Source organism: Salmo salar, chromosome ssa01 (assembly GCF_905237065.1).
Source record: "Salmo salar chromosome ssa01, Ssal_v3.1, whole genome shotgun sequence".
NCBI lineage: Eukaryota > Metazoa > Chordata > Actinopteri > Salmoniformes > Salmonidae > Salmo > Salmo salar.
In genome coordinates, this window is record NC_059442.1 from 117,564,183 (window position 1) to 117,587,645 (window position 23,463).

Consider the following 23,463-nt stretch of genomic DNA (forward strand, 5'->3'; position numbering starts at 1 on the left):
ATAGTAATGAGGGTTGTGAAGACAGACTGTTACCATAGCTACATTTATCCAGGAAGTGAAATGACCCCCTCTCTCCGAAGAGCCGTTGTACACTACCTTCTGGTGATACATGAGATGCTCCCATCTCAATTGTAGTGTTAAAGCTGTCAAGCATCTTCAAATAAAATTTGTTACACCCTTTGAAAATTTGGTAATAATGATGATTTGTACACACTGCTAAAAAGAATACAAAACAGCTTCTACAAATCAAACAGTTTCTACAAATCAAACAGTTTGTAGACTTAAGCTTTTTTTAATTCAGCATCTTTACATCTCAATTAGACTTATAGGATCATGTCTCGGACGTCCGGAGAAAGTCATTAAGAGAATATCCTCAGAGAGACTGTATATATACACAGTAGGTTTTCATTCCCATCCTCTCTGGTATGATACGCTGCATGGGAAGATGTGTATCGCTCTGAGGTGGAGATTTATAATGAATTCATTAATACATTACACACACATATTTAGCTTAGTTTATGGCCATTACATTAAATCGAAACAACTATATCATCTCCCTCAACCTTTACCAGATCCCTGGACACAACGCCACGTCATGTAGCTAGAGTGGAGACGCCGCCACGTCACGTAGCTAGAGTGGAGACGCCGCCACGTCACGTAGCTAGAGTGGAGGCGCCGCCACGTCACGTAGCTAGAGTGGAGGCGCCGCCACGTCACGTAGCTAGACTGGAGACAGCGCCACGTCACGTAGCTAGACTGGAGACAGCGCCACGTCATGTAGCTAGACTGGAGACGCCGCCACGTCACGTAGCTAGAGTGGAGACGCCGCCACGTCACGTAGCTAGAGTGGAGACGCCGCCACGTCACGTAGCTAGAGTGGAGGCGCCGCCACGTCACGTAGCTAGGGTGGAGGCGCCGCCACGTCACGTAGCTAGACTGGAGACAGCGCCACGTCATGTAGCTAGACTGGAGACAGCGCCACGTCATGTAGCTAGACTGGAGACACCGCCACGTCATGTAGCTAGACTGGAGACGCCGCCACGTCATGTAGCTAGACTGGAGACACCGCCACCAAGTCATGTAGCTAGACTGGAGACAGCGCCACCTAGTCATGTAGCTAGACTGGAGACACCACCACCAAGTCATGTAGCTAGACTGGAGACACCGCCACCAAGTCATGTAGCTAGACTGGAGACACCACCACCTAGTCATGTAGCTAGACTGGAGACACCGCCACCAAGTCATGTAGCTAGACTGGAGACGCCCCCAAGTCATGTAGCTAGACTGGAGACAATAACGTCAAGTAGCTAGACTGAATCTTACAGAATCAACTTAGTCAGTGATGAATGTTCTCTGTCGAACCGATATTATTACTGGTTGACAGCTGATATAGGTCCACCATGTTGTGTGTGTGTGTGTGTGTGTGTACTAACTATGCTGTCTGGGGAGAGAACAATAGCCCTTGTATTGTAAGGACAAGACCGTGTCGTACGGAAATCGAATCAATCTTATCTGACAAACTACTCCTGAGAGAGTTGAATTATTTAATGAGTTCTCTTCAGTCTGAAACCTGAGCGTAATTCAATTGCCATAAAACAACATTAGGTTCTGACAAGGCTATTAAGAAATTGTTGTAATTTACTACTCTTTGGGAAGTTACGGTATGTGGCTTTTACTGTGGCGTACTAACAAACCTCACCTCTCAGACTCAGAAAAACAAGGAAATGTCTGCCATCTAGTGGCTGAAGAACAGACCTGCTAGGCTTTGCATGGGCTTTGGTACTTTCGCTATAGCTAAACGAGATTTAGAAGGACTGCTTCGCAATAATATCTTAGCTGGAATAAAAGGAGACGAGATAATTAAAAACACTTAATATTTATTAGTATTGTCAAAGAAGTTGATGAATATAAAACGTAGACAATCTCTTCTAGTTCCGTGAAATTAATTCCCCAGATATCTTTAAAATAAAGTGCTGAAAGAAGGCTCTGACAGAAATGGTAAACATGGTTTACCATGACAAAAGTAGAGCCAAAACCACCCAACAGACTACACAACCATAGAAGGACTTCATCTAAAATGGAGGTGTTATATTAAATCTTATGGCGTTACAAAATACACAACAAATTATGCTGGGATAAAAAGGCACTGATTTAATACGAAACTATTAAAATCAGATGAGTAAATAATCATACCAATAGTGTAGAATTAACCCCATTAGTTTGTAAAAAGCACAAGCTACAGGTCTGGAAACAGTTGAAAACACTTCACAATACCAACACACCAGAGCTACTTTACACTATCTATCTACAGGTCTGGAAACAGTAACCATAAATCCATCCATAGTGGAGAGCAACAGATACATTGACTAAGTGCACATGGTTATGGAACGTCCTCTAGTACTGTATAATCAGCAGTGGTTCACGCATGACTCAGTTGGTAGAGCATGATGTGTGCAACGCCAGGGTTGTGGGTTCGATTCCCACGGGGGACCAGTACGGGGGGGAAAAAAAAAAAAATGTATGAAATGTATGCATTCACTACTGTAAGTCGCTCTGGATAAGAGCGTCTGCTAAATGACTAAAATGTAAATGTAAATGTATGACTTCTACAGTAATGGTTCCATTGAGTCTGGGTGGCTGAAGCGGTACAGATTGGGTGATTGAAATTTAAAAAATAAAATAAAAAGGTAATTTCCATTTGAGCTGATATATGCAGTGTTTACCGTGTATGTAGTCTCCACTAACCCGGGAACATTGCCTTTTAAAAAAAAAAATTCAAATCATCAGCTGTAACGATGAACTTCCAACGATTCAGATTGAACAGAGCCCTAAATCCCACAACAGTTCCAACAACGAGTGATTAAAAACCAATTGGTCACAAAGAGGAGTGTATGACGGTCAGTCTACATGCTGAGGATACAGTCAGGAGATCAGGTCAGTCTACATGCTGAGGATACTGTCAGGAGATCAGGTCAGTCTACATGCTGAGGATACTGTCAGGAGATCAGGTCAGTCTACATGCTGAGGATACAGTCAGGACATCAGGTCAGTCTACATGCTGAGGATACGGTCAGGAGATCAGGTCAGTCTACATGCTGAGGATACTGTCAGGAGATCAGGTCAGTCTACATGCTGAGGATACTGTCAGGAGATCAGGTCAGTCTACATGCTGAGGATACAGTCAGGACATCAGGTCAGTCTACATGCTGAGGATACGGTCAGGAGATCAGGTCAGTCTACATGCTGAGGATACTGTCAGGAGATCAGGTCAGTCTACATGATGAGGAAACAGCCAGACCAGGTCAGGAGGTCAGTCTCCATGATGAGGAAACAGCCAGACCAGGTCAGCTCAGTGGTCATACTCCTTGTCTATAAACTTGGCCATGGTGGACAGCTGGATGTTGGTTGTTCCCTCATAAATAGTACCTGTATAGTTACAAACATGGAAAAACATCTTTAATGACCATTACACCAATACTGGAATAGAAAATTACACATTATTACATGTTATGTCCATAAATTCCACCAATAATTAAAATAGAGTTTTCCTTAAATCAGTACTGGACCAAAGAGAAACAGCTCACTCAGTCTGTCTAACTGAGCCTGGATCTGCCAAAATCTCTGCCATCAACAGTCAAAGTGGAACCAACCAATGAAAGCAAGTGTCATTGTGTCGTAAGAGCTTCCTGGACCGTATCCTGGGTGAGTGGGTGTGTCTGAAACAGCGCCCCATCCTCTATACAGAACGCCACAGGGCCCCATCCTCTATACAGAACGCCACAGGGCCTCATCCTCTATACAGAACGCCACAGGGCCCCATCCTCCATCTAGAACGCCACAGGGCCCCATCCTCTATACAGAACGCCACAGGGCCCCATCCTCTATACAGAACGCCACAGGGCACCATCCTCTATACAGAACGCCACAGGGCCCCATCCTCTATACAGAACGCCACAGGGCCCCATCCTCTATACAGAACGCCACAGGGCCCCATCCTCTATACAGAACGCCACAGGGCCCCATCCTCTATACAGAACGCCACAGGGCTGCAATCAACAGAAATGCACTATATAGGGAATAAGACGGCATTTTGGACACACCCACTCTCTCCTAGCACCCACCCCCCTCTCCTAGCACCCACCCACCCACCCACCCCCCTCTTTCTCCTAGCACCCACCCCCCCTCTCTCTCCTAGCACCCACCCCCCTCTCTCTCCTAGCACCCAACCCCTCTCTCTCCTAGCACCCACCCCCCTCTCTCTCCTAGCACCCACCCCCCCTCTCCTAGCACCCACCCCCCTCTCTCCTAGCACCCACCCACCCCCCTCTCTCCTAGAACACCAAGGTCAGACCAGACAGAGGAATTTTTGGACACACCCACTCTCTCCTAGCACCCACCCCCCCTCTCCTAGCACCCACCCACCCACCCCCCTCTTTCTCCTAGCACCCACCCCCCCTCTTTCTCCTAGCACCCACCCCCCTCTCTCTCCTAGCACCCACCCCCCCTCTTTCTCCTAGCACCCACCCCCCCCTCTTTCTCCTAGCACCCACCCCCCCTCTTTCTCCTAGCACCCACCCCCCTCTCTCTCCTAGCACCCGCCCCCCCTCTCTCCTAGCACCCACCCACCCCCCTCTCTCCTAGAACACCAAGGTCAGACCAGACAGAGGAATTCCTCGAGGATCAGATTACCTTCTGTGTCACCCAGCACCACCCCACTCCACCTTGCTGTGGCCCAATAACTAGCTAGCTAACTGTAGTTATGACGTTCCCGAACACCACCCCAGCGTCATGTTACCACCACCCCCCCCTCCGGGTTGCATAGCAACAGTACAGGATAGCTTTGGAACTAGCCATAGAAACTTACCTATTTTACAATCTCTGTAGTATTTCTCGAAAGGGTAGTCTTTGGTGAAGCCTACGCCTCCCATCCACTCGATGCATTTTGAAGTGGTCAACGTTGCGACCTAATTTACGGAGGGAGGAACAATCAAGATATTGTTAAACAACACAAATACTGTGAGGCCGTTGTATGAAATAGTTTGGATTTGCACTGTTCATTCCCTCTATTAGAAGAGCAGGGGCGGGGGGACCCTCTCGGAGCAGGGGCGGGGGACGAGGGGCGGGGGGACCCTCTCGGAGCAGGGGCGGGGGGGACCCTCTCGAGCAGGGGCGGGGGGGACCCTCTCGGAGCAGGGGCGGGGGGGACCCTCTCGGAGCAGGGGCGGGGGGGACCCTCTCGGAGCAGGGGCGGGGGGACCCTCTCGGAGCAGGGGCGGGGGACCCTCTCGGAGTAGGGGGGGGGACCCTCTCGGAGTAGGGGGGGGGGACCCTCTCGGAGTAGGGGGGGGGACCCTCTTGGAGCGTGGCGAACGAACCCTCTCGGAGCAGGGTTCTGATACAGGACCAGTCCAGTGATTGCTGATCTACGATCATATACTCTCACTCTGAGTTACTTTATGAATATGGGCCTCGGTCTCTACATTCAACTCACCTCTGAGGTGAAGTACTTGGCCATGCAGGCCTCCTTGATGAAAGGTCTTCCTGCCTCCTTCAGCCGGGCAGCGTTGTAGGTAAGCAACCTGGCAGCCTCTATCTGGGTGGCTACATGGGCAATCTGGTGCTGCATGGCCTGTAACACATTACAGAAGCATCCTTTAGATGTGGTGCTACATGGCCTGTAACACATTACAGAAGCATCCTTTAGATGTGGTGCTGCATGGCCTGTAACACATTACAGAAGCATCCTTTAGATGTGGTACTGCATGGCCTGTAACACTTTACAGAAGCATCCTTTAGATGTGGTGCTGTAACACATTACAGAAGCATCCTTTAGATGTGGTACTGCATGGCCTGTAACACATTACAGAAGCATCCTTTAGATGTGGTGCTGCATGGCCTGTAACACATTACAGAAGCATCCTTTAGATGTGGTACTGCATGGCCTGTAACACTTTACAGAAGCATCCTTTAGATGTGGTGCTGTAACACATTACAGAAGCATCCTTTAGATGTGGTACTGCATGGCCTGTAACACTTTACAGAAGCATCCTTTAGATGTGGTGCTACATGGCCTGTAACACATTACAGAAGCATCCTTTAGATGTGGTGCTACATGGCCTGTAACACATTACAGAAGCATCACGATCACTAGTGTGCTGTAGTTTCCTTTCAATACAACACCGGTTCTGTGTAGCTCAGGTGGTAGAGCATGACGCTTGCAATGCCAGGGCTGTGGGTTCGATTCCCGCTGGGGCCAGCCAGGCTAAAACGTATGCAGGCATGACTAAGTCGCTTTGGATTTTTTTTGTTGCTAAATGGCCTTGATTATTATTATTATTATAATATTAAAAACGGAGAACAATGGAGGCTTTTAAAATAAATCACAAAGATTAGTTTGATAGAAGCCAGTAAGCCACACTCTGTGCATAGCAGCAACACCTACAAGTGGAGAAACATTACATTTAATATCAAGGAAATGTATAAAAATGTTTTAAATTAATACGTTTTACCTGGAAGTCGAAGATACGTTTGCCAAACTGAACCCTCTGTCTGGTATAGGGAACGGCGTGGTCGAAGCAACCCTGAGCCAATCCCAACATCTGAGCAGCGATACCAATCCTGCCTTCATTCAGCATGCCGATGGCGTACTTGTATCCGTGGCCGGCTTGACCCAAGATGTTCTTCTCAGGAACCTTCAACAAAATCAGAATCAAATTTTATTCAATCGTAAAGTACATTTTCACGTACCCAGAATTTGACTTGGTGAAGTGTTGGTGGCAGCAACACACAAAATATTAGGCTCTGTTCCCCCGACTAAAACAAATGTTGGTCGACCAAGATTGTCTGATGCTTTAAGCGCACTGTTTGATTGAATAATTAAAGACACAAAATGATTCAATAGGGTGTTCGACGGCACTTGCAACGCTGTGTAACAATAAAACAATTTTAAAAAGCAGCGAATGCCTGTGTGACTGGGGCACGTTGTCTCGCTCTCCTCCCTGCTGCAGCTAGCAGGCGTCGCAATACAGCAATAGTGTTTATTGTGCTGTCCGTGCTGCAACATAATTACAGACATTTCTACTTCTTGTTTCTCTGACTGAAAAGTTCTGTTAGCGTAAATTTGTCCGTCTAAATCCATCTAGTCCTCGCTCTCTTTATGTGACCAATAGGACCTGACCTATAGCCTATCATAATCCCTATTAATTGGTTATAAACTCCGAACATGTTGACAGCAAAATGGATACGGAGGATGTGAATAAGAAACTTGAAAACGGGGGAATGTTTACAGGTTGCTCAGGAGGGAACGGGAAAGTCAGATATGTGGAAGACATTTGATTTAGTTGTGGAAACTACTAGAGATATGAGAAAAAAAACACACCAAACAGCTGTTAGATTACAAAAAGAGAACATCTCACCATTTGGAACAGTGTAAACAATTTTAAGTGTACCAGAGAGTCCGTTCATAAACAGATTGTAAAATAACGCAATTGCTGACACATTGCGGTTTATTTATTGTTTAGGCTAATTATTCAAGGCTACTTTTATTTCCTTTTAAAACTAAAATGTTTTGATTACATTTCTAAGCATGAATGACTCGTATGCTGTGTGATGACATGAACGAATGATTGATTGATACAGTAGCCTTTATTTAAGTAATAAGGCCCGAGGAGGTGTGGTAAAAATGTGATCATATTACTCCAGTGTTAGCCTCCCTACACTGGCTTCCTGTTAAGGCAAGGGCTGATTTCAAGGTTTTACTGCTAACCTACAAAGCATTACATGGGCTTGCTCCTACCTATCTTTCCGATTTGGTCCTGCCATACATACCTACACGTACGCTACGGTCACAAGACGCGGGCCTCCTAATTGTTCCTAGAATTTCTAAGCAAACAGCTGGAGGCAGGGCTTTCTCCTATAGAGCTCAATTTTTATGGAATAGTCTGCCTACCCATGTGAGAGACACAGTCTCAGTCTCAACCTTTAAGTCTTTACTGAAGACACATCTCTTCAGTAGGTCCTATGATTAAGTGTAGTCTGGCCCAGGGGTGTGAAGGTGAACAGAAAGGCTGGAGCAACGAACCGCCCTTGCTGTCTCTGCCTGGCCGGTTTCCCCTTTCCACTGGGATTCTCTGCCTCTACCCCTATTACGGGGGCTGAGTCACTGGCTTACTGGTGTTCTTCCATGCCGTCCCTGGGAGGGGTGCGTCACTTGAGTGGGTTGAGTCACTGACGTGGTCTTCCTGTCTGGGTTGGCGCCCTCCCTTGGCGGAGATCTTTGTGGGCTATACTCGGCCTTGCCCCGGGATGGTATTTTGGTGGTTGGAGATATCCCTCCAGTGGTGTGGAGGCTGTGCTTTGGCAAAGTGGGTGGGGTTATATCCTACCTGTTTGGCCCTGTCCGGGGGTTTCATCGGATGGGGCCACAGTGTCTCCTGACCCCTCCTGTATTTTATGTGTCGGGGGGCTAGGGTCAGTCTGTCACATCTGGAGTATTTCTCTTGTCTTTTCCGGTGTCCTGTGTGAATTTAAATATATTTTCTCTCTCTCTCTCTCTCTCTCTCTCTCTCTCTCTCTCTCTCTCTCTCTCTCTCTCTCTCTCTCTCTCTCTCTCTCTCTCTCTCTCTCTCTCTCTCTCTCTCTCTCTCTCTCTCTCTCTCTCTCTCTCTCTCTCTCTCTCTCTCTCTCTCTCTCTCTCTCTCTCTCTCTCTCTCTCTCTCTCTCTCTCTCTCTCTCTCTCTCTCTCTCTCTCTCTCTCTCTCTCTCTCTCTCTCTCTCTCTCTCTCTCTCTCTCTCTTCTCTCTCTCTCTCTCTCTCTCTCTCTCTCTCTCTCTCTCTCTCTCTCTCTCTCTCTCTCTCTCTCTCTCTCTCTCTCTCTCTCTCTCTCTCTCTCTCTCTCTCTCTCTCTCTCTCTCTCTCTCTCTCTGGACCTGAGCCCCAGGACCATGCCTCAGGACTACCTGGCTTGGTGACTCCTTGCTGTCCCCAGTTCACCTGGCCGTGCTGCTGCTCCAGTTCCAACTGTTCTGCCTGCAGCTATGGAACCCTGACCTGTTCACCGGACGTGCTACCTGTCCCAGACCTGTTGTCCCAGACCTGTTGTCCCAGACCTGCTGGAACCCTGACCTATTCACCGGACATGCTACCTGTCCCAGACCTGCTGTTTTCAACTCCCTAGAGACAGCAGGAGCGGTAGAGATACTCTCAAAGATCGGCTATGAAAAAGCCAACTGACACTTACTTTTGTGTTACTGACTTGTTGCCACCCCTCAAAGGTAACCAGCTGGCCACCCCTCATAGCCTGGTTCCTCTCTAGGTTTCTTCCTGGGTTTTGGCCTTTCTAGGGAGTTTTTCCTAGCCACCGTGCTTCTACACCTGCATTGCTTGCTGTTTGGGGTTTTAGGCTGGGTTTCTGTACAGCCCTTTGAGATATCAGCTGATGTAAGAAGGGCTATATAAATACATTTGATTTGGTATATGGCCAATACGCTGGTTACCTTTGCCATTATGCACATAGCAACGGTAACCAATACGCTGGTTACCTTTGCTATTATGCACATAGCAACGGCAACCAATAAGCTGGTTACCTTTGCTATTATGCACATAGCAACGTGGTCTAAGGAAAGAGGGCAAAGTCAACGGCACACTGAAGATCACGGTTCAGAACGACGGACAGCGACAGCTATCCAACGTGGGAGAAAACACATTCGTTATAAAATAATATATATATTTTTTTATTAGTGTTGCACCGTTGTTCTTACATAATATAACCAATATATAATAATTTCAGTAGCACATGTCTTAACAGTGATGGACTATGCCATCCCCACAGCCTCAGCAACGGATTGGTTCACTCGGACAGACGCAAATCACATGGGTGTCTTATACGCCAATGAAAAACAATGTAATAATTTGAGACTGCTCGACTAAAGAAATCTGTCGACTAACAGCCTATCGAGCAAACAATGGACCAGTCAACTAAACGGGGTCAGCCCTACAAAATATATAGACAGAATCTAAAATATGGATACAATAAAAAACAAAAATGGCCACTTCTAGAGAGTACAGACACATTTCATATAATCAGCTAGAAGGTAGAGTCATTATTATACACGTACATTACCGTTCAATCAACATGCTTCTGATCTGATGAAACAGGTTGATGCCTATCAGATTCACCTTTTCATTGCTGGTTGTTGTTACTGTCTATATTTAAAATGTGTGTGGTCTCTACCTTGATGGTATCCAGGTTGAAGAGCCTACCTACCTTGATATTGTCCAGGTTGAAGAGCCACCTACCTTGATTTTGTCCAGGTTGAAGAGCCCACCTACCTTGATTTTGTCCAGGTTGAAGAGCTGACCTACCTTGATATTATCCAGGTTGAAGAGCCTACCTATCTTGATGTTATCCAGGTTGAGAGGACAGGTTGAAGAGCCTACCTACCTTGATGTTGTCCAGGTTGAGAGGACAGATTGAAGAGCTTACCTACCTTGATGTTATCCAGGTTGAGAGGACAGGTTGAAGAAGCTCTCAGACCCAGTTTGTTCTCCTTCTTGCCGATCTGAAGCCCCTCGGTGTCTCTGTCCACGATGAAGCAGGTGATACCTCTGTGACCCTGTCAACAAAAGAGGAAGATACTGTCATTTACTGCTTGATACAAAAATCAAAACTTTATTGGTCACATACACAGGTTCCAACAGCGTATAAAACCAGGAAGGAGCTGTTTCCTAGGAGCTACCTCTCAAACACTAAGGAGAAACTCCTCTACAGCCTGAAGACAAACACTACCATAACTACTACAGGTTAGAAGGATTGGAATAACTAAGTTACCGGACCATGAGGCCTGGAAATCAAGGATATGTTCCTTAGACATGAAACAGGGGAAGAAAAAAAAAACTGTTCAAAACAGAGGGAAACAGAGGTACTATCTGAACTTGTCCAATAATAAATGACGTTTTCATTTTCCGTTGCACAGTGATCTTTTTAAATGTTATGCTTCGGTGTGCCCCTAATGAACTAGACCCTGTTGTTTGGTGACTGCGTGGGTTTGTTCGGTGACTGCGTGGGTTTGAACTCACAGCAGACGGGTCCACGTTGGCCATCACCAGAAACACACCAGCTTGCTCTGCGTTACTGATCCACATCTTGGAACCGTTGATGACGTAATAGTCCCCGTGTTTGTCAGCACGCGTCTTCAGAGAGAAGGCATCGCTCCCCGACTCTGCTTCTGACAGGCAGAAACTACCAACCTACAAGACAGGACAACAAGGTATCATTACATGGACAGGTCTGGAACTACCAACCTACAGGACAACAAGGTATCATTACATGGACAGGTGTGGAACTACCAACCTACAGGACAACAAGGTATCATTACATGGACAGGTCTGGAACTACCAACCTACAGGACAACAAGGTATCATTACATGGACAGGTGTGGAACTACCAACCTACAGGACAACAAGGTATCATTACATGGACAGGTCTGGAACTACCAACCTACAGGACAACAAGGTATCATTACATGGACAGGTCTGAAACTACCAACCTACAGGACAACAAGGTATCATTACATGGACAGGTCTGGAACTACCAACCTACAGGACAACAAGGTATCATTACATGGACAGGTCTGAAACTACTAACCTACAGGACAACAAGGTATCAGTATCATTACATGGACAGGTCTGGAACTACCAACCTACAGGACAACAAGGTATCATTACATGGACAGGTGTGGAACTACCAACCTACAGGACAACAAGGTATCATTACATGGACAGGTCTGGAACTACCAACCTACAGGACAACAAGGTATCATTACATGGACAGGTGTGGAACTACCAACCTACAGGACAACAAGGTATCATTACATGGACAGGTCTGGAACTACCAACCTACAGGACAACAAGGTATCATTACATGGACAGGTCTAGAACTACTAACCTACAGGACAACAAGGTATCATTATCATTACATGGACAGGTCTGGAACTACCAACCTACAGGACAACAAGGTATTAATTACATGGACAGGTCTAGAACTACCAACCTACGGGACAACAAGGTATTAAAAACATAATTCCACTTTGACATTATGGGGTATTGTGTGTATGGGGTATTATGGGGTATTGTGTGTATGGGGTATTACGGGGTATTATGTGTATGGGGTATTGTGTGTACGGGGTATTGTGTGTATGGGGTATTGTGTGTACGGGGTATTGTGTGTACGGGGTATTACGGGGAATTGTGTGTACGGGGTATTACGGGGAATTGTGTGTACGGGGTATTACGGGGAATTGTGTGTACGGGGTATTACGGGGAATTGTGTGTACGGGGTATTACGGGAATTGTGTGTACGGGGTATTACGGGAATTGTGTGTACGGGGTATTGTGTGTACGGGGTATTACGGGGTATTGTGTGTACGGGGGTATTACGGGGTATTGTGTGTACGGGGGTATTACGGGGTATTGTGTGTACGGGGGTATTACGGGGTATTGTGTGTACGGGGTATTACGGGTATTGTGTGTACGGGGGTATTACGGGGTATTGTGTGTACGGGGGTATTACGGGGTATTGTGTGTACGGGGGTATTACGGGGTATTGTGTGTACGGGGTATTACGGGGTATTGTGTGTATGGGGTATTACGGGGTATTGTGTGTATGGGGTATTACGGGGTATTGTGTGTATGGGGTATTGTGTGTATGGGGTATTACGGGGGTATTGTGTGTATGGGGTATTACGGGGGTATTGTGTGTATGGGGTATTATGGGGTATTGTGTGTATGGGGTCTTATGGGGGTATTGTGTGTATGGGGTCTTATGGGGTATTGTGTGTATGGAGTCTTATGGGGTATTGTGTGTATGGGGTATTACGGGGAATTGTGTGTATGGGGTATTGTGTGTATATGGGGTATTGTGTGTATGGGGTATTATGGGGTATTGTGTGTATGGGGTCTTATGGGGGTATTGTGTGTATGGGGTCTTATGGGGGTATTGTGTGTATGGGGTCTTATGGGGTATTGTGTGTATGGGGTATTACGGGGAATTGTGTGTATGGGGTATTGTGTGTATATGGGGTATTGTGTGTATGGGGTATTATGGGGTATTGTGTGTATGGGGTATTATGGGGTATTGTGTGTATGGGGTATTATGGGGTATTGTGTGTATGGGGTATTATGGGGTATTGTGTGTATGGGGTATTATGGGGTATTGTGTGTATGGGGTATTATGGGGTATTGTGTGTATGGGGTATTATGGGGTATTGTGTGTATGGGGTATTGTGTGTATGGGGTATTATGGGGTATTGTGTGTATGGGGTATTATGGGGTATTGTGTGTATGGGGTATTATGGGGTATTGTGTGTATGGGGTATTATGGGGTATTGTGTGTAGGCCAGTGACCCCCCCCAAAAAAAAAAAAATCTCAATGTAATCCATTTTAAATTCAGGCTATAACAACAACACAATGTGTTTAAAGGTGAAGTGGTGTGAATATTTTCTGAAGGCTGTGTAGGTCTGTTAAATGTCTTGTGAAACAGTAGCTCCCTCTGCTGGCTATAATCAAGAGAAGTTAGCTACATGATCAGAAGCTTTATTTAAACTTACTAGTACACCCTTAAATCAAAACACATTAGATACACACTACCTCTCACTACCCGTAAATCAAAACACATAGGCCACATTTTTCCTCTCGGCTAAAACCTGTTTAATAAAAATCAATACGACGTGCAACCTGTTAGTCACTCACCATGTCTGTTGACAGTCGGCTGAGATACCGTTCTTTCTGGGCCGCGGTCCCCAGCTTGGTAAACAGTGTGTTGATGAGGGTGTTCTGGATGTCACACAGCACGGCCACGGAGGCGTCCACTTTAGCCAGCTCCTCAATGACCAGGATGGAGGAGAAGAACGTGGATCCGGTGCCGCCGTACTCTGGGTCGATCTCTATGCCCATCAGCTGGGAAGTGACAATGAATCATCTGACAAATTAATGGGGAATAGACAGGTACATACAACAGGGCGGTGTGTTCTTTTTGTTTTGACAACAGGGGCGGTGTTCTTTTTGTTTTGACAACAGGGCGGTGTTCTTTTTGTTTTGACAACAGGGCGGTGTTCTTTTTGTTTTGACAACAGGGCGGTGTTGTTTTTGTTTTGACAACAGGGCGGTGTTCTTTTTGTTTTGACAACAGGGCGGTGTTCTTTTTGTTTTGACAACAGGGGGGGTGTTCTTTTTGTTTTGACAACAGGGCGATGTTCTATTTGTTTTGACAACAGGGCGGTGTTCTTTTTGTTTTGACAACAGGGCGGTGTTCTATTTGTTTTGACAACAGGGGCTGGGTTATTTTTGTTTTGACAACAGGGGGGTGTTCTGTTTGTTTTGACAACAGGGCGGTGTTCTGTTTGTTTTGACAACAGGGCGGTGTTCTTTTTGTTTTGACAACAGGGGGGTGTTCAGGACATATGTCCAGGTAGTCTCTCCATGTTTTAGTCCATTTTCTTCTGTTTGGTGTCTAATGAACATGATGTCGGTAAGTTAGGTTTCTTCCACGGTAACAGAATTATGCTGGGACTTCCAAATGTTACTAAACAAAAAAACATTTATTTAAAAGTTTAACAAACTAACTCCATGCACAAAAGACTCATTTTAACAATTTCCATTGAATATTTTACAGAAATACATTCACTAGAAGAACTGCGCCGATGCAAAGTTTGGTAACAGAATTTCAGTAAAATCTCCCTCTGTTTTTTTATGTGAGAACGCTTTACAAAAACTCAAAATATACACTTTCCTGTAGCTTGATGCTGTTTTATGTCAACATATAGCTACACCCCTCCACTTCTATAGCTACATACACAAAACATTAGGAACACATTCCTAATATTGAGTTGCACCCCCTTTTCCCTTCAGAACAGACTCAGTTCATCAGGTCATGGACTCTACAAGGTGTGGAAAGCGTTCCACAGGGGATGCTGGACCATGTTGACTCCAATGCTTTCCACAGTTGTGTCCAGTTGGCTGGATGTTCTTTGGGTGGTGGACCATTCTTGATACACTCGGGGAAACTGTTGAGCGTGAAAAACCCAGCAGCATTGCAGTTCTTGACACAAACCGGTGCGCCTGGCACCTACTACAATACCCCGTTCAAAGGCACTTAAAATCTTTTGTCTTGCCCATTCACCTTCTGAATGGCACACATACACAATCAATGTCTCAATTGTCTCCAGTCTTAAAAATCCTTCTTTAACCTGTCTCCTCTCCTTCATCAACACTGATTTCAAGTGGATTTAACAAGTGACATCAATAAGGGATCATAGCTTTCACCTGGATTCACCTGGTCAGTCTGTCATGGAACGTTTTGTACACTCAGTTGAGAATTAAGATTCCAAGATGTCTGCAGAAAGAATGGGACATCAGTAGACATGACACCTCGACTTTAAAAATATATATATTTTGGTTATTGAACTACACTAAGTTGATTTACATCAGGTATCAGAATTACGGTAACGGAATTGCATCATGGGTCCCTGATCAGTATTCTACAGAAATGCATAATTATGGCTATTCATATAATTATCTTCATGGTGATGTATCCTTGTTAATATCCTGCTTTACATATCTGGGTATTATTCTAATGAGCTCCGCCCCCAAAACAAGACCAAATTTGGTTGGTCCAGACAAGACCAAATCTGAACCAATCATAGACATCTATGTTTCACATCACAGTATAGTTCAGTACAGTAGATATGTTCGGTGAAGTACGTTATACTGTGATGTCCAAACTTCTATGACTGGACCAAATCGGAACCAATTATAGACGTCAATGTCTGGACCAAATCAAAATGCCGTTCCGGACTGAAAATCTACATCTGTGGACGTTGAAATCAAGGCCAGGGCGGAGTGACAACATTTCAGTGGGTGAGGATGCTTGTTACAGTAAATGGAAAGAGGGTAGGTGTCAGTACGAGCTGGGAGAGGTAACAAAGTGGGGGGGGTACTGTCCAGATTGGCCTGAGCTGAACATAACAGTATGCCAGTGGAAGAGAGGACAGTAACAGGAGACACTATGAGCTGAACATAACAGTACATCAGTGGAAGAGAGGACAGTAGCAGGTGACAACTATGATTTGCCATTGTAGCCAATTCAATCGCAGTAATTCTGTTACTTATTTTTCAGTAATTCCGTTACCGATTTGGTAACAGAATTACACGTTTTAAATCACTTAATTCATAAACAAAATGTACACTACCGTTCAAAAGATCGCGGTCACTTAGCAATGTCCTTGTTTTTGAAAGAAATACACATTTTTTGCCTATTAAAATATCAAATTGATCAGAAATACAGTGTAGACATTGTTAATGTTGTAAATTAATTGTTGTAACTGGAAACAGCAGATTTTTTATGGAATATCTACATAGGCGTACAGAGGCCCATTATCAGCAACCATCACTCCATTGTTCCAATGGCACGTTGTGTTAGCTAATCCACGTTTATCATTTTAAAAAGCTAATTGATCATTAGAAAACCCTTTTGCAATTATGTTAGCACAGCTGAAAACTGTTGTCCTGATTAAAGAAGCAATAAAACTGTCCATCTTTAGACTAGTTGAGTATCTGGAGCATCAGCATTTGTGGGTTCGATTACAGGCACAAAATGGCCAGAAACAAAGACCTTTCTTCTGAAACTCATAAGTCTATTCTTGTTCTGAGAAATGAAGGCTATTCCATGCGTGAAATTGCCAAGAAACTGAAGATCTTGTACAACGCTGTGTACTACTCCCTTCACAGAAGAGTGCAAACTGTCCCTAACCAAAATAGAAGGAGTGGGAGGCCCTGGTGCACAACTGAGCAAGAGGACAAGTACATTAGAGTGTCTAGTTTGAGAAACAGATGCCTCACAAGTCCTCAAATTGACAGCTTCATGAAATAGTACCCAAAAAATACCAGTCTCAACGTCAACAGTGAAGAGGCAACTCTGGGATGCTGGCCTTCTAGGGGGACACCGATCCCATAGAGGTTAAACAAAATTGCATTTTCTGAGCAATTGTATTAGTAGAAAATAATATAATTGACAATTTTTTTTTAGCATACAATATAGCTCAGTGTTTAAATTATTTATTTTAAACAGTCATTTTTGCTCCTCTTTATCAAGGGTGTCAATAATTTCAGACCCCACTGTATCTTTTAAGATATTTTCAATTCTCTCTTCTTCATGAGGGAGGATAATGAATGTTTACAGAAATAACAAGTAAAGGTAACTTTACTTCCCTATTGTTCACCTAATACCTTTTTTTGCACTGTTGGTTAGAGCCTGTAAGTAAGCATTTCACTGTAAGGTGAAACCTGTTGTAGTCTGATGTGTTGTATTCGGCGCACGTGACAAACTTTGATTTGACTAAAAGGTAGATCTACCAATTAGTTAGTGTTTTTACTAATATACACTACCGTTCAAAAGTTTGGGGTCACTTGGAAATGTCCTTGTTTTTGAAAATGTATTTATAAACCAATTAGGCACATTTGGGCAGTCTTGGTACATTTCGAACGGACATGCAATGGTTCATTGGATCAATCTAAAACTTTGCATATACACTGCTGCCATCTAGTGGCCAAAATCTAAATTGCGACTGGGCTGGAATATTACATTACGGCCTTTCTCTTGCATTTCAAAGATTGTACAATATATACTGCTCAAAAAAATAAAGGGAACACTTAAACACAACACAACACAATGTAACTCCAAGTCAATCACACTTCTGTGAAATCAAACTGTCCACTTAGGAAGCAACACTGATAGACAATAATTTTCACATGCTGTTGTGCAAATGGAATAGACAACAGGTGGAAATTATAGGCAATTAGCAAGACACCCCCAATAAAGGAGTGGTTCTGCAGGTGGTAACCACAGACCACTTCTCAGTTCCTATGCTTCCTGGCTGATGTTTTGGTCACTTTTGAATGCTGGCGGTGCTTTCACTCTAGTGGTAGCATGAGACGGAGTCTACAACCCACACAAGTGACTCAGGTACTGCAGCTCATCCAGGATGGCACATCAATGCGAGCTGTGGCAAGAAGGTTTGCTGTGTCTGTCAGCGTAGTATCCAGAGCATGGAGGCGCTACCAGGAGACAGGCCAGTACATCAGGAGACGTGGAGGAGGCCGTAGGAGGGCAACAACCCAGCAGCAGGACCGCTACCTCCGCCTTTGTGCAAGGAGGAGCAGGAGGAGCACTGCCAGAGCCCTGCAAAATGACCTCCAGCAGGCCACAAATGTGCATGTGTCTGCTCAAACGGTCAGAAACAGACTCCATGAGGGTGGTATGAGGGCCCGACGTCCACATGTGGGGGTTGTGCTTACAGCCCAACACCGTGCAGGACGTTTGGCATTTGCCAGAGAACACCAAGATTGGCAAATTCGCCACTGGCGCCCTGTGCACTTCACAGATGAAAGCAGGTTCACACTGAACACATGTGACAGACGTGACAGAGTCTGGAGACGCCGTGGAGAACGTTCTGCTGCCTGCAACATCCTCCAGCATGACCGGTTTGGCGGTGGGTCAGTCATGGTGTGGGGTGGCATTTCTTTGGGGGGCCGCACAGTCCTCCATGTGCTCGCCAGAGGTAGCCTGACTGCCATTAGGTACCGAGATGAGATCCTCAGACCCCTTGTGAGACCATATGCTGGTGCGGTTGGCCCTGGGTTCCTCCTAATGCAAGACAATGCTAGACCTCATGTGGCTGGATTGTGTCAGCAGTTCCTGCAAGAGGAAGGCATTGATGCTATGGACTGGCCCGCCCGTTCCCTAGACCTGAATCCAATTGAGCACATCTGGGACATCATGTCTCGCTCCATCCACCAACGCCACGTTGCACCACAGACTGTCCAGGAGTTGGCGGATGCTTTAGTCCAGGTCTGGGAGGAGATCCCTCAGGAGACCATCCGCCACCTTATCAGGAGCATGCCCAGGCATTGTAGGGAGGTCATACAGGCACGTGAAGGCCACACACACTTCTGAGCCTCATTTTGACTTCTTTTAAGGACATTACATCAAAGTTGGATCACCCTGTAGTGTGGTTTTCCACTTTAATTTTGAGTGTGACTCCAAATCCAGACCTCCATGGGTTGATAAATTGGATTTCCATTGATTATTTTTGTGTGATTTTGTTGTCAGCACATTCAACTATGTAAAGAAAAAAGTATTTAATAAGATTATTTCATTCATTCAGATCTAGGATGTGTTATTTTAGTGTTCCCTTTATTTTTTTGAGCAGTATATATATATATATATATATATAATATATATATTCTTTGTATTATCTTTTACCAGATCTAATGTGTTATATTATCCTACATTAATTTCACAAACTTTAAAGTGTTTCCTTTCAAATGGTATCAAGAATATGCATATCCTTGCTTCAGGTCCTGAGCTACAGGCAGTTAGATTTGGGAATGTCATTTTGGGAAATAAATAAATAAATAAATAAAAAAAACACCTTTTTGAGAGAGAAAAAACTAAGGGTCAAAATGACCTCACCTTGCGAGGGTAACTGCACTTAGCTTTAATTTCCCCCACTGACATGCTCCTATGAGCTTCACGTTGGTTCTAATGGGTCCTTTTACATGGAAATGCCCTTAGCCTAATGACCATAGGATGTAAAGAAGAGAAACACATACCCCCTGTTCAAAGAGTGACTTTATCACTTCCGGGTACATATGAGAGTTTTCGTCCATCTTCGACACAAACGGGGCAAGACGCTCCTGTGCAAACTTGTTCACTGTTCAAATATGGGACAGGAAAATGAAATGCAATGTGACTTGATTAACTGAACTTACATAGAACCAAATTCATGACAAATCAGACCAATCCATAGCATGATCCAGTCTGTTTATTAAATCTTATTGGTTGGTTTTAGTGCTATATACACACACACCACACACAATACCAGTCAAAAGTTTGGACACACCTACTCATTCCAGGGTTTTTCTTTATTTGAACTATTTTCTACATTGTAGAATAATAGTGAAGACATCAAAACTATGATATAACACAAAATATATTTTAGATTCTTCAAAGTAGCCACCCTTTGCCTTGATGACAGCTTTGCACACTCAGCATTCTCTCAACCAGCTTGATGAGGTAGTCACCTGGAATGCATTTCAATTAACAGGTGTGCCTTGTTAAAAGTTCATTTGTGGAATTTCTTTCCTTCTTAATAAGTTTGGGCCAATCAGTTGTATTGTGACAAGGTAGGGGATACAGAAGATATCCCTATTTGGTAAAAGACCAAGTCCATATTATGGCAAGAACAGCTCAAATAAGCAAAGAGAAACAACAGTCCATCATTACTTTAAGACATGAAGGCCAGTCAATCTGGAACATTTCAAGAACTTTGAAAGTTTCTTCAAGTGCAGTCGCAAAAACCATCAAGCGCTATGAAGAAACTGTCTCTCATGAGAACCGCCACAGGAAAGGAAGACCAAGAGTTAACTCTGCTGCAGAGGATAAGTTCATTAGAGTTACTGGCCTCAGAAATTGCAGCCCAAATAAATGCTTCACAGAGTTCAAGTAACAGACACATCTCAACATCAACTGTTCAGAAGCGACTGCGTGAATCAGGCCTTCATGGCCGAATTGCTGCAAAGAAACCACTACTAAAGGACACCAATAAGAAGAAGAGACTTGCTTGGGCCAAGAAACATGAGCAATGGACATTAGACTGTTGGAAATCTGTCCTTTGGTCTGATGAGTACAAATTTGAGATTTTTAGTTCTAACCGCTGTGTCTTTGTGAGACGCAGAGTAGGTGAACGGATGATCTCAGCATGTGTGGTTCCCACCATGAAGGAGGTGTGATGGTGTGGGGTGCTTTCCTGGTGACACTGTCTGTGATTTATTTAGAATTCAAGGCAGTCTTAGCCAGCATGGCTACCACAGCATTCTGCAGCGATATGCTATCCCATCTGGTTTGCACTTAGTGGGACAATCATTTGTTTTTCAACAGGACAATGACCCAACACACCTCCAGGCTGTGTAAGAGCTATTTGACCATCAGATGACCTGGCCTCCGCAATCACCCGACCTAAACTCAATTGAGATGGTTTGGGATGAGTTGGACCGCAGAGTGAAGGACAAGTAGCCAACAAGTAGTCAGCATTGGTGGGAACTCCTTCAAGACTGTTGGAAAAGCATTCCTCGTGAAGCTGGTTGAGAGAATCCCATGGGCGTGTAAAGCTGTCAAGGCAAAGGGTGGATACTTTTTAAAATATAACATCATTTGATTTGTTTAACACTTTTTTGCTTACTACATGATTCCATATGTGTTATTTCATAGTTTTGATGTCTTCACTATTATTCTGCAATGTAGAAAATAGTTCAAATGAAGAAAAACCCTTGAATGAGTAGGTGTCCAAACTTTTGACTGGTACTGTGTGAGTGAGTGAGTGAGTGAGTGAGTGAGTGAGTGAGTGAGTGAGTGAGTGAGTGAGTGAGTGAGTGAGTGAGTGAGTGAGTGGAGATATATATATATATATATCCCCTTTGTTGCTCTGCCTAGTGTATATCCTGCATGCTCCAACTCACCAGCATCCCTCATCATCCCCTCCTCCTCAGAATATGTCTGTAGTGGAGGGTAGGAAACCCCCAGAGCAGCAGCCTGCTCTGCAGACACATCTGGTTGGGTGGATCTGTTCCGCAGCCCATGTTGGCACACACTCCATGGTCGGGACACCTGCCTACCAATCTGAAATAACACAGTTACATTTTCGCTGATGGATGACATGAAACAACTTGAGTGTCTAGGCAAAAAGTTGCCACTCTACTCAATCCCAAAATAGATTTGCCTGGCTACCCAAACTCCTTGTTCAGACAGCCATCCATTTGAATTCAATCACTTTTGACAGAATTCAATCACTTTTGATTTGAACGAAACCTTCCATACATATTTGCCCATTGTAGAAGTGCTCAGAAAGTGACTTTTTGGACATGAATACCAAAACATTCAAGAGAAATGTGACCTATTATGCATACCCCACCATACCATGAGACATCCATGTCTTCATCACTGGAAAAGATAAACAGTTGAGATTGATTTCATAAAAGCTTACAAACAGGATTTAAAAAAATATGTTTTTTTAATTTAAAAATGACATTTATTAACCTTAAATAATCTACAAAAGCTTTAACTCCTTTTTTCCCATAATTATTTGAAAGTAGAAATTCCAATTTGATTCCCATTTTAGTACATTTATCCGCCAAAACATTATACCACACCCTGTATTCAAGATCATGTTATCTCAACCAATGGTGGGCACAAGTAGGGCTACAACACATGCCAATATTGTTGGAGGTCCAGACATCAGAGAACGTTGACTTCAAATGGGAATATCTGTTGTTTTAAATGATACTGTCAATCCTCCATAGGAAACCTATTGAAATCATAGAAATACTAGAATAGACATCACCATTCAAGTTTCCATTCAACGGTGGGTGGACCGGCAGCCATATTTGTGGTAGTAATTAGAAGAAAATATTTAAATTACAATGGTGTACCAGCTAAATTACAGTGGTCTGAAGGGATAGGTATATTCTATAATTTATATTTCTATGATTTGAAATGACCCACTCTGTATTCAAGAGCATGTTGTGTCTCAACCAATGGTGGGCACATGTAGGGCGACAACATATGAGAATATGGAGAGTACAAAAATCGGAGTTTACGCGTTTTTAGATAATTGACGTTATAGGTTAAAAACTGTGATTTTTTAAAACATTTTTTAAATGAAATTATAAACTAGTTTGACAAGCCTGTTTGTAAGCTTTTATGATCAAAATAAACGGTCGAGTTTTCCAGTGATGAAGACATGGATGTCTCATGATATGCCGAATAGGTGAACTTTGAGTACTTTAACTCTTGAATGTTTTGGCATTCAGGTTTATTTAATTTTTTTTAAAGTCACTTTCTGAGCACATCTACAATGGGCAAATAGTCTAGTAGCTAGCGAAAATAGAGCAGTGGAACAATTCAGTTTGAGTCGTCAGGCAACAAAAATATATCCATACTCCAGCATAAGTGAATATGAGAGAGTGGTGGCTATATACGACAAGATAAAAGCAGTGACACAAGGAAGGACATTTCTTCATGTGTAACTGACGCAGGCGGTAGCTAACTAGCTATGTAATGTTTATTAGCATGTAGCTAACTAGCCAACGCGTTATGTGATAGCAGGTTATGCAATGGGTAATTTAAAGCAAAAAAAAAAAAACACTGGCTAAGTTAGTATTTCTAATTAAGTATGACTACACAAAAACATTTTATAAAACAACAATGTGAACGAAGAAACTGTTTTTTCGCATTACTATTAGTCTCACCTTTGAGAAGCACCTGATCAAGGCCGACGCCATGTTTTCTCTTGTTTACATGTGAGTGTGTTCCCTTCTGTATGGATCGCGTGAAACAGCGACCACTGGAACCG

General features: G+C 44.0%; 1 protein-coding gene across 1 annotated transcript; it reads right to left on the reverse strand.

Annotated features, from left to right (window-relative positions):
* Positions 1 to 1,857: 1,857 nt before the first annotated feature.
* On the reverse strand, positions 1,858 to 23,463 carry LOC106575476 (short/branched chain specific acyl-CoA dehydrogenase, mitochondrial). Its single transcript, XM_045687777.1, has 10 exons — positions 23,360 to 23,463; positions 21,572 to 21,731; positions 19,667 to 19,767; positions 13,748 to 13,954; positions 11,077 to 11,247; positions 10,488 to 10,613; positions 6,510 to 6,692; positions 5,492 to 5,629; positions 4,865 to 4,964; positions 1,858 to 3,426 (listed from the first exon to the last, which is right to left on the reverse strand). Exons 1-10 carry the CDS (start codon positions 23,390 to 23,392, stop codon positions 3,350 to 3,352), a joined length of 1,296 nt encoding a protein of 431 aa, XP_045543733.1. The 5' UTR covers positions 23,393 to 23,463; the 3' UTR covers positions 1,858 to 3,349.